Consider the following 12,362-nt stretch of genomic DNA (forward strand, 5'->3'; position numbering starts at 1 on the left):
CAAAGTTAGAAAACTGAGAAGCCACCATGTCTGGACGGGCTGCTCTGGTCTCAGCCCTGTGGGCCCCTGCCCTCCTGTTGCCCTAAGGCTCCAGGTCCTACCTGGGGCGGAGCCTGCTCTGACCAGAGTTAGGCAGGAGTCAAGAAGGCCGTCTGGTGCCACGCTCCACCAATCAGCACTGCCGCCGAGGCCCAAGGTCCCCAAACCCCCACGGTTTGTCACTCTGGATCAGGACGGAGCAGCTGAGGAGAAGCTTTCTTTACTTATTTTACTCTGAACGCAGGAACTGAAACCTGAAGCAACAGGAAGGTGGGCCGGCCAGGAAACATTCTAGGGGGAACGGAAGTACGGAGTGGAGGAGGCCTCGAGAGGTCTGCAGTGCCAGGAGCATGGGGGTAGAAGAGGGGACCGCAGGGATGCCTTGCGCCACCACCTGTCAGGCCACCAGGGGGCTGCGGCCTAGAGGGCGAGGGCAGGAATCGAGCCGTGCTGAGGGTGGGTTAGATAAAGGGCTGTGTAAAATAAACAGAAATCTAGCACGGTAGGAGTACAAATACAAAGAAAATATGTGAAATAAACGAGGATTCGCACGAATAGCGGTGGGATAGGAACTGACACAGAAGAGGCCTTCTGGAGACATTTTCGTCGTCGGGACTCCGACGGTACGTAAACTGAAAACAGAAATGTGTTCAGAACCCGGGCCACCCCCTAGCTCGGGAACGGAATGGTAAGACCAATCGCGGGGCACTCCCGGTGCTCACAGAGGAACCGGGCTAGTGCACAGCCCAGGCTGGCTCGCCGCCTCTCGGCACACCCAGTGTCACAGAAAGTGAACCCACTTGATGCTGGGAGCCACAACAAATAGTCTGCGAGATCCTGCCGCCCGAAGGCCGCGGGCACTGGAGGAGGGGGCCCATATGCTCCGGCCCCAAGCGCCGCACCGACGGCAGAGTGATGTCGCGGGATGCGACAGCCGTCTCCGGTGGGGGGGTGGGGGGGTGGGGGTGGGAAGGCTGCTGCGACGAGCAGACGTGCCTGTGTGATACCACGCCACCCCAGTTGTTGGATTATTAACGGTCCTGGGCAGATGGGCACAGCAGGTTGTATGTAATGCAATTATTTGGGGGCAGGCTTCCAGCAAAGCGGGAGGGGCCAAGGACCCTTCAAGTTCCGCACGCATTGCCGGGGAAGGACGGTGGGCAGAGAGAAAGCTGGAAATTGTAAGCGAGAAATGAACAGCCCGAAGACAGGGAGGCCTCGCGTGGGCGTTTACGTTTAAGGAGGCACACGCTTTAAATGCCAGGGTGTCCAGACTGTTCTCTGTCTTTTGCAAGACACCAAGAGGCACGTTAAGAGTTTTGACTTGCTCTGTGGTTTTATGGGTACGTAAATCCCCCAATGCTGCCAACTCTGGAGTCGATTCGGGCCTATCGTATCTGTAGACCGAGAATCAAAAATCCTCGAGGTCCGACTCAGGTGACATGAGGAGGGTTGACGAGAGGGAATTAGAGCAAAGGAGAAGCCGTGTGGGTTTTGATGCCCTCCCTGCCTTGGATCCCGTCCAGGTGAGGCCACATTTCTAAACCACATTGAAAGGCCTGGCGCCTGTCGTTTCCTCTCCTCGCCACGTCACTTGTCTATAGGCAGCCAGAGAGGGTGTGGGAGATAAGGCAGGGCTGGCACCTGACCAGGTGTGGTCCGCTGACAGTCCATCAGGCGCGTCTGCCCGGAAGCCTCCTCCGCTGGGTGAAACGGATGCCATGAAACGCTCTGTGGGGCAGAACCTGTTTGCATGATAAGAAGACGGAGCCCGCTCTCAGGTGACTCCCAGGCCTGGCTCTTTTCCTTTGATCTTCTTTGCCGGATGCATCTTCATGAGGGTGACCTCATCCCCCGGTGCCCTCCCATCCCCGTTTGCCTGGGACAGTCTTATTCACGCCCGATATACTCATGTGATTGTTCCTATGGCTCTGCCAGCGTCTGAGGCTGTCCGATAAAGTCTATCCGCTGCGACCTCCAGCCTCGTTAAATGCTTAGTCAACGAGACCAACTTTTATTAGTTTGGGATTCCTGGCTCATCTGAAGGCTGGAGTGAAACGATATTTTAAGATGCTAGCACTCTCTCCCTTAACGAGTGGGGCTGCACGCCCAAGGCGGATGGGAAGTTAGGACAGTCTCGGGGAGAGCCGGAATGGCCCTTGGCGTGAGTACTGACCTCGGAGTGTGGACTGCACACCAGACAAAGAGGCGCCTCTCAAGCCACTGGCTTCCACGCCTGGAACACGGATCAGGGAAATGAATGCCTAACTTGGACGCTGCAGGCACCCTCTAGACGAAGCCTGTGGTTCTCGTGCATTACGAGCTTTACCTCTCTTCGTCTCTGTTTCGTACGGGTCTGGTCTAGATCTTGTTGCATAGGCTTCTAACACCGCAAGGCAGCACCATGGCACCAAGGCACGCCTGGTCATGCTGTTGAGTCACCCAGCCCTGGTTAGCGATTCCCTAAATCTTACATGACCCGTGTTCACAAACACAGATTCTGTGGCCTTGTTGTCTTTTCGAAAACAGACAAACAAAATTTTTAAGTTCTATAGAAATGACCAAATATTTTAAGCTATCGCACAAGTAATTAAAGTGTCTCCAAACACTGAATGTCATGGGCTGGAAGATATCATCAGTTGTAAGATGCAACCTCATTTTGTGTGCTAGTAAGAAAGAAAAAAAAAAAAACCAACAACTGAAAGTTAAATTACGGCGTACCCTTCTGATTTCAGAGATGTTAAATGGGAAAACTGTGTATCTTAGAATGAACGAAACGTAGTATCTCACAAATAATGACTTTTTGGAATCTGAAGTCAATTTTATCTTTTTTTTCTGATTTTGTAGTTCATAAGAAAAAAAAAAACAACAATAAGCACATGCACAAGTAAGTTCAACAAGTTGCATACCAGTGGAACGCACAGAGCTCAGTATTTAGTAGGTCCTGTCCCAAACTACACACACTGCTCATTAATACTCCATCCTAATCCCAACGCTGGCAGGATGCTTGCATAGCATTGTTACCTTGCTCCTCACTACATGACATTATTTTATTCTTTTTTAATTTTCTCAGCTCTGAGCTGCAAGACAGTAACTGACAAGATTGCAGGTGAGTACTAATATCAACTTAAAAGGACAAACTATGCAATTCATTTCCGCATAAATCTCAGCAAGAAGATCATCTAAACTAAGACATTTTTCTTGTAAGCTCCCTGGGGCCATGAGCTTGATTTTCTCTAAGATATGCCTCCCCTGATTCTATGGTTCTCAGACTTTAGGGCACCCAAGAATCATCTGAAAAATGTGCTTAAAAATGCACGTTCTGGAGCAGTAGGTCTGATGGGATCTGGGAAATACCCATTTGAAACAAGCTTTCTAGGCCCTTGAGAACCACCATTTGAGAATTATCACCAGGCCCATCTGGTGCAAGACTTGGGGTGGGGGAGGAATATCTTTATGGGACAGGGGACACACTTTCCCTAAAGTTGAGGAGCAATTTGAAAGTCCAAGCACATGTATCCTCTCATTCATGTTTGGCCCAGATATTTGGGGCCCTGAGTTAGAGCCCTGGTAAAAGCACAGGCTTAAAACAGCATTAACATCCAGTTTTATCCAAGAAGGATCATCCTGGCTGACTTGCCAGTTTCTGAAGCTCCGAAGCAGTCAGATGACCCCAAAAAGAGGCTGGGAAAGAAAAATTAAATTTCTGGAATTGATTTAATAAAGTGATTTAAAACCCAGTAGGTACTAACATACTTCTAACATGTCCAATAAAGTACTGCATGAGGAGTGCTATATATTTTTAAGAAGCAGTCATATTAAAAGAAACAGGGGCATGGGGCGCCTGGGTGGTGCAGTCGGTTAAGCGTCCGACTTCAGCCAGGTCACGATCTCACGGTCCGTGAGTTTGAGCCCCGCGTCAGGCTCTGGGCTGATGGCTCAGAGCCTGGAGCCTGTTTCTGATTCTGTGTCTCCCTCTCTCTCTGTCCCTCCCCCGTTCATGCTCTGTCTCTCTCTGTCCCAAAAATAAATAAACGTTGAAAAAAAAAAATTAAAAAAAAAAAAAAAAAAAAAAAAGAAACAGGGGCAATGGTCCTTTTTTTGCGTGCAAGAACACCGCAAAACTGACCCAGTTTGATCTGACAACAATCTAGAGAGCAAAGCAAAAAAAAAAAAACAAAAAGAAATTGTTCATTTTATAATATATATTGGTTTTTTAAATTGCATCAAGTTGTCAAAAGCTACCTGGAAGTGGTCATCAAATCTTACTAATTTTTTTTTCCCAACCCTTAAAGCCATTTTATTCCTAAAAGAAATGCAAAAAAAAAAAAAATGTGTCTTACGTTTACTGTTCAAGATTTGTCTTCCACCCATGTCAATAACTTTGGTCTGCCTCCTTTCCCCAGCCAGGTGCTCCAAGAGGAACCTGTCCAACTCCTTGTAGGTGTTATGGAAAACACAACCTCGCTCAGCCTGCACAGCAATTGCCTGCTCCAGCACACCCAAGCTCCCCTTCGCTTTCTCCAGGTCAAGGGACTCTCCTCTCATGGCTGCCAGGCTCCCGTTACCATCTTCCTCCACCCCCGCGCACGAGGGCTGGCCTGTGCCATCTAGTGGTTCCAAGAGAGGGTTCTGTGGGTCTCTCCTTTCCGTTTCGGGGTCACACGTGTTTTCACAAGACAGAAACTTGTCACCTTCGGTTTTGATTTCAGGAGCTCCCAGTAGGTCTTTTCTATCATCCACTAAGATATACTTTGGGACCCTGTGCGGTTTGGTTTCTTCTGAGAGGTTGGAGCCACTGTCCCAACCGTTGTCTGCACTTTCAGAGTTACTCTCACTGTCATCTGAAGAGCAGAACCGAAGCTGGGGATCATTGAGTTTTTCTTTTCCGTCATCAGAATGAACCACGAAGTGCTCGTCCGCTTCATCACTCTCTGCTTGGACACACTGGAGGCCACTGCCATTTAAATTCTCACTCACGGTCTGAACAGACACATTGTTTTCCAATTTCCCCAAGTGCATTAAAGATTTGACCACGAGCTCTCGATAGCAGCCATATCTGTCTTCCTTCCCATTGGAGTTTTCTTGGGCAGTTGAATGAAGGTGCTCATCCATAGGTTTTATCATGGTTTCTTCTATGGAAAAAGAAAGCCAATATTTACAAAAAACAAAACAAAACAAAAAAGCAAAAACTATTTTAAGAAAATTGCACGAATAGATGATAGATCGATTGATACAGATATACATATAGAGTAAGTACAATATGTGAATATGTGAGCTCTATCAATTTTATAAACACTGAAGAGAAAAATATGTATCTTCTTAAAATAAAACAAAACAAAACAGACCTTAATACTCTGAGAATTAAATTTAAAGAAGTGAGCTAGGAGAATTTTCAGCATATTAAGAGCTAATTGTTTCCAGGGTACTGAAATAGATACTTAACAATAACAGAGTGCTGAATGTGAAATTATTGTTTCTTTTTTTTTTTTTTTCATACAGAGAGTGTGTGTGGATGAGTGGGGGAGGGGCAGAGGGAGAGAGAGAGAGACCGAGAGAGAGAGAGAGAGAGAGAGAGAGAGAATCCCAAGCAGGCTCCACGCTCCATGCGGAGCCCAAATGCGGTACTCAATCCCACGGCCATGAGGTCATGACAAGAACCAAAATCAAGAGTCAAACGCTTAACTCACTGAGCCACCCAGGAGCCCTTACTATACCTCTTTATTGGCAAATCCTAGCCAGCCAGAAGGAAACCAAATATGCATAATACTATGCATTATAACAGAAACATTCATCAGATTTCTCTGCTGGCGTGGCAAGCTTATCTTCAAAGCGTATCTTCAAAGCTTATTTGGTTTATGTTCTCTACCTCCACAGTTTCTCAAGCACACTTTCAGATTTCGTGGAATGTTAGCTAAAATACAAAATACATCCACAGAGAGATGGTAACGAAGAGTTCTGAAGCTTTCAAGGCTTCCTGTTCACTTTCATAACTGTCACGCAGAAATTCCGTGCCAAGGGAAATACAAGCAAATGGGAGAATTAGCATGATCGTATATCTTAACTAGTAACACATTTTCCGGCCTGGTATTTGCACACATTTGTGTAAGAAGGCAACGAGACCAGAGGTGAGTGGCCGCAGTATGTGGCACATGAACTCATCGTTTTCAGTAGAGGGTCAACTGGAGTCTTGACCGTCAAGAGCCCTGTGACTAAGAACAGGCCTCCATGTGCCGCTCCGTCCAGAACAGTCCACTGGATCTCTGTGGTCCTAGTCCAGTTGTTACTGTCCCCCCTTCACTCTTGGCAGTGGCCCAGCTGCAGGGACAGTGTGTGCGTGTATAGTCGCATGTATGTGTGTATGTGTTTAGCTGTATGTGTGTGTGCACGTATATGCATAACGACAGTCAGCCTACCCAAGCCGGTCCCAGGGCAAAGGCACCTGTTCAGGGTGCAGAGATGCAGATTCCCCAGTAACCCAGCCCCGGCTGTGAAATGCACCTGACAGCCCAGCAGAGGTCCCCTAATATTCACTAAGACAAAAAAAAAAAAAAAAAAAAAAAAAAAAAAAAAAAAAAAGGAGAGGAAGCAGGGCCCTCTCTGTGTCTCTAAAGGCAGAGTGGGGGATGGAAAACGCAAAATAATAAGCCCCCTTAAAGACTGTGAAAGACACCAAGTGAAGTGCATTCTGTGTTAATAAACATCTTTGGAGGGAAGAAAAGGGCAGCCATCCTGTGTGATGGCTGCAGGAGAGAGTGCCTGCGCCCAAGACAATGTGCCTTTTTTGGTCTCATTTAATTTTTTATAAACATTGTCTCTGACAAGGACACTCAAAAATACATCTCCATCATCTTCCTTTCTGGTAATTATCTCCCTAAATCAACACTGGACTGCCAGGATCAAGTAAATATTGCCATAGTAACTAAAAGCATTTTTGGATGCAGGGAAGAATTTAGTCACAACACTAGCCCCTTTAAATAATGCTGATTATAGGGTGCAGCCTTTTGTGGGGATCTATTCAACATAAACTGAAAAATTTAACATTTTACTTCCTAGAAAAGAGACTGGAAAAACAAGCACATAATATTTGATAGGACGGTCTATTCTCTCCTGAATTCATATCAGAGGAATTCCAAGTTTAAATAATATATTAAACATAGTCTAAAATGCAAATGAAGTTTTTCTCAATGTCACGGTTGGCTATTAGGAGAAAGTGTAAAGGGTTATGATAATTTTAAAGTATTATGGACTACAGAAAACAAATAAAAAGCATTTTCAGTGAATATGCTCAATTCATTGAACTATTCTCTCACTCCACTTAACTACCCACATGTGTACAATAATGATTTATAGACATTATACCTAATTATGCATATTTGGGCTGTGTGAGAGTGCTAACAAAAGCTCTAGAAAGCAACAATTACCTCTGTTGCTTAGCTACATAGTTTAAAATATTCCTATTAAGTGCAGATCACCAGAGAGGCGGGAGCGACAAAAACGCACATGTGCACGACAATGCGTTTCACTGTGCCGCCGCTAACTGCTAGCATTTTGGGTCATTTCCAGTTTACATAATTGTTTGGTTCAACTGTTTGTTACATGCTAAAAGAAAATATTTATTAATTATTCTTCAGAAAGAGAGGAGTCCTGCCGATAGAGGTGCCTACGTGCGTGGCACGCGATGGTTTCCGGGGACGTTCGCAAATCTGCAAACCAACTTTCCACGGACCCACCCCTCTCTGGCTTTCTCTGTCGTTACAAGGGAAAAAACAAAAAGACAAAAACAAAACAAAGTTGAGTCAGCTTTTGAGCCTGATAGATCTGTGATGGGCTGCTCACTTCTCTTAGCTTTGTAATGGGCTGCCTACCTTTTTAGGTTAGTGTGTTTTTATTTTCACCGGGCCACTGGTGATTTATTTTGTGCCTTTGCCATTAAAAACAGCTGACCTGGTTTTGACTGTGGGCTCGCGTGCTCACCTCTGTGCAGACCCCGAAGGCATCCTGCACCTTTCCGAAGCCTGTGTCCTCACGCGCATAGTGAGGCCCACTGCGGAGGTCCCACGGGAGTGCATGCAAAGAGGGTGCCACACAACAGGTGTTCGTAAACGGTGGCTCTCTTCTCCCTTCCCCCAGATACAACTTCAGAAGACAGTAACGGCAGAGGATACGTGGACCCCTCCACCTAAATGAGGTGGGGCCTGGTTTTTGTTTATTTACTTTTGAAAGGGGGGAGGGGCAGAGAGAGAGGGAGACACAGAATCCGAAGCCCTCTCCAGGCTCTGAGCTGTCAGCACAGAGCCCAACATGGGGCTCAAACCCACGAACTGCGAGATCATGACCTGAGCTGAAGTCAGCCGCTCAACTGACTGAGCCACCCAGGTGCCCCTGGTTTTTGTTTAGGATAAGTGGTCAATCTGGGCACCTGCGTGGCTCAGTTGGTCAAGTCACCGACTCTGGATTTCAACTTGGGTCATGATCTCACAGATCCTAAGTTCGAGTCACACATCGGGCTCTGCACTGCAGAGCCTGCTCGGGATTCTCTCTCTCTCCCTCTCTCTCTCTCTCCCTCTCTCTCTGTTCCTCCCCCACATGTGCTCCGTCTCTCTCAAAATAAATAAACTTTAAACAACAATTTAAAAAAGATAATAAGTAGTGAATCCGACGTCTGAGAAAGGGCACACGGTCCAGTGTGAAGGGAACTCAGCCAGTTCCTCACCGACACCACACATACTATGGAACTTCCCACCAACTGCCTTCAGAAACTGGATTTCAAGGGGTGCCTGGGTGGCTCAGTCGGTTAAGTGTCCAACTTTGGCCCAGGTCATGATCTCACGGTTTGTGAGTTCGAACCCCGCATCGGGCTCTGTGCTGACAGCTCAGAGCCTGGAGCCTGCTTCGGATTCTGTGTGCCCCTCTCTCTCTGCCCCTCCCCTGCTCATGCCCTGTCTCTCTGTCTCAAAAATAATAAAAATATTTTTAAAAAATTAAAAAAAAAAAGAAACTGGAGTTTCAATGCACAATGCACAATGTGGATGGAAAACCGCTATGGGTTTGAGGTCCAGAGACTGGGGCCAGACTGCTGGCCTGGCAGCGCCTTTCTGCATTCTGAGTCCTGTTCTTGTAAATGAGGATGATCCAGTGACATCCTAGGACAATAAACTGATGTTCCTGGCATGGTGTTCGGTGCTTTATTGCATTTAATCTTTACAACAAGGACAAGAAAGGTCTATTCCATTTTGCAGAAAGGAAACTATTTCTCAGGAGCTACGGACTTGCTCAAGATTACACAGCTAACCAGTGGCAGCAGGGGTGTGGTTTGGGGGCTTCCAGATCCAGACGCAGAGCCACGTGCTTCCCAACTCCATGCCCATCCCTCTGCAACACATCCCACAGCCCAGGAAGTGCATATGCCACGGGTGATGCTTGCAAAACACAGCGACCCTTAGGAGAAACTGTTCAGCATACGAATAGCCTATTATTTTCCCAAGTTTGGATGCTTGCAAGAGTGAATTTACAGGAAGATACTAAAACACGATTGTCAGCTGACTTGCAGTAAGGAAGAATGGCTCCTGAATTATAAAATTATAAATAAAATATGTAAAGATGAATCAACAACAACCACACGACAAAAATTAACAAGGAACCACACACCTCAGCTTTCTCAGCACCACAGCAGCATAGGTCAGAAAATTCCTAGGGTACATTCCTGGGGGCAGTCAGAGCCTTGGGTGATTACCTAGGACACCCCTCCCTCCCCCTGAGAGCATTTCAAAGTGTGGAGTAGGGAGGAGGGGATGGAGCTTGGAGGACACCTTCTGCAACTTGGGGTAAAAAAAAATAAATGTTTTTGCCCAATATGTAAAGGTTCACATTTGTTTATTTGCTTTAAATCAAAGTCTCTACTCTGAGATGTCTGGTCATCCTAGAAAGTCTATGTTAATGGATTCTCACATTTCGTGTCCACTGTTCTACATCAAAACAATTTTAAAAAGTCATCTGAAAATCCCAAGTTTGGAGCTTGACTCCTTTAATATAAGTGGATTTTATTATAATTGGATTTTAGTTCTGTTTCTGAAACTATCAACGTTGCTTCTATAGACAAATTAGTTTTCCAGGTCTCTTGCACATGTAAATTCTGCTGGGAACAAAAGCCCTAGAAAAATGAATTTATCCTTCAAAGTTCTAAAATCGGGGTGGTTTATTCATTATTTGCAATTTTTTGAGAGGTAAGATGTGTTAAAACGATCATCCCAGCCCCTAGAGCTCTTACAGTTGTGACAGATTTCCCTGAGTCACCAGTGCGTGCTTAGAAACTGAGGAGAGGGGGGCGCCTGGGTGGCTCAGTCGGTTACGCGTCAGACTTCGGCTCAGGTTATGATCTCGCAATCCGGGGGTTCGAGCCCTGCGTCGGGTTCTGTGCTGACAGCTCAGAGCCTGGAGCCTGCTTCCCATTCTGTGTCTCCCTTTCTCTCTGCCTCTCCCCTGCTTGTGCTCTGTCTCTATCTCTCAAGAATAAATAAACATTAAAAAATTAAATAAAAAAAAACTGAGTAGGGACTCCACACATTTGGCTAATGTCACTTCCAGGTGACCTTCCTTTCCTTGTCTGCACTGAGGAAGCACGCGCTTGCCCTACCTACCTCCTGGTAGTACTTTCCAGTAGACTAGCAAACTTGTCTTCCCTTTGCCCCAGTGAAGAAGCTGCATCTGTATGGGTTTTCCACAATCTCTTCTATCGCCACTAATGTCCACCTGCAGCTCTTTGAGAGATAGCCAGTTGAGGGTAGGAGACGCAGTTGTGCCATTAAATGAATTCAAGCTTAGGACCTTAGCCTTCCTGAGCCCTGCTCCCTCTCTTTGTCGTCTGAACTGCCTGCTGAAGACACAATTGGGCACACCCCTGGACAGTAAAGACCTTAGGGTACCCAGAGTAAAGGAGAGGACAGGTGGAAAGCCCCGATGTTGACTTGCGCCCTAACTCAGCTCTCTTTCCTTCTGGCGAGAGGGGGTGACGGGCTCATAGACTGAAGCCAACGGAGGGTTTTGCTCTTTCAGCCAGGATAGGAGCATCTGTGACCTGTCATTTCTGGAAATGTGACTTTGTGATTTGATGTTGTAAAATGCTGCCCTGTCTACTTTCTGGAGGTAGTAGTCAGAGCATGGGAGAATTGGATTATGGAGCATGGTTAGCTGGGAAATAATTATTTTGCTTATCCTTCAGTTGTGTCCTAATTATCTTCTTTTCAACACCTATGAGCTGCATTACCTTAAGCATTAAATCTCTTTGGTCTTCAGTGATCTCATCTGTAAAATCATGACCATAATCATGCGTACCTCATGTCATTGTTGGGTAGATTAAGTGATGTAATTTATGTGCCTGGAATATATTAAGAATGCAAAAATAATGGCCACAACCACTATAATTTCAGCATATTCATTACTAGTAGTGCTTCGAGTGCTAAATATAAAAATAGATAACATTTGGGAACCTGCAAATAGATGTCCATCAATGCTTGTAACTGAATGTTTCACTGAGAACATTCTGACAGTACATCTTCTTGGTTGGTATTACACATCTATGATGATCACATGACTAACGTGAAAGGCAGGAAGTCAGTGGGCAGACCAGTCCTGTCCTCATGGTACTTACAAGAATGGGTTGGTGGAAAAGATGCCCATTTAAAAAAATACTTGGTGAATTAATGTCAGCCAGATGAATTATGCCTCAAGTCTAACCACATCGATCCAAGGACCTTCCCTAATACCGGATTCACCCCGCAATTTTCATAAATCAACGAAAAACTGACCAGCTCAAGGAAACAAATAGTCAAGGATGATTGTAATTCACAGATGACCGATGAGGCTGTAAGCCATATGCTAACTACAGAAAAGCCAGGACATTTACTTAAACACTGTCAAATCAGAATACAACTTTGTTTTAACTGCAAAATCTCAAACTACTCACAAGCCCAAATTACCGAAGATCTGATGGTTGTGACCTGACATTTGTGTTCATTCAGTCAGTACGCTTTTACATCTTTTCTAGTAATACCTATCACTATTACTATGACTCTTTCAATAACAGATATTTATGATGTAAGCACTCACTGCCTCTGGCTTGTATAATACATACTTCTTTTCATATAACATCTTATTGAGTGCATTTTGATTCCTTAAAAAGTCCCATTCGGAAAAGACGTATTTCATAGAATATATGTACACCTCATTTCATTTTCTAACCAGTCAAGCTTTCGATTTCCATTTATTTTTTTTCATAGATTTTTGAGATATGTTGTGTGTCCTTCGATTTCAGCCTCATGCAT

The 12,362-nt window shown here is 45.5% G+C and overlaps 1 protein-coding gene across 7 annotated transcripts in view; it reads right to left on the minus strand.

Moving 5' to 3' along the window:
* Positions 1 to 12,362, minus strand: part of ST18 (ST18 C2H2C-type zinc finger transcription factor) — a 257,754-nt gene that overhangs the window by 56,296 nt on the left and 189,096 nt on the right. For all 7 annotated transcript variants that reach the window (XM_058699371.1, XM_058699372.1, XM_058699373.1 and 4 more), the window contains one exon: positions 4,383 to 5,174. In XM_058699371.1, the coding sequence (XP_058555354.1) occupies positions 4,383 to 5,174 (792 nt within the window). The remainder of the gene's footprint in view (positions 1 to 4,382; positions 5,175 to 12,362) is intronic.

The sequence above is a fragment of the Neofelis nebulosa genome, chromosome 14 (genome assembly GCF_028018385.1).
Source record: "Neofelis nebulosa isolate mNeoNeb1 chromosome 14, mNeoNeb1.pri, whole genome shotgun sequence".
Lineage (NCBI taxonomy): Eukaryota > Metazoa > Chordata > Mammalia > Carnivora > Felidae > Neofelis > Neofelis nebulosa.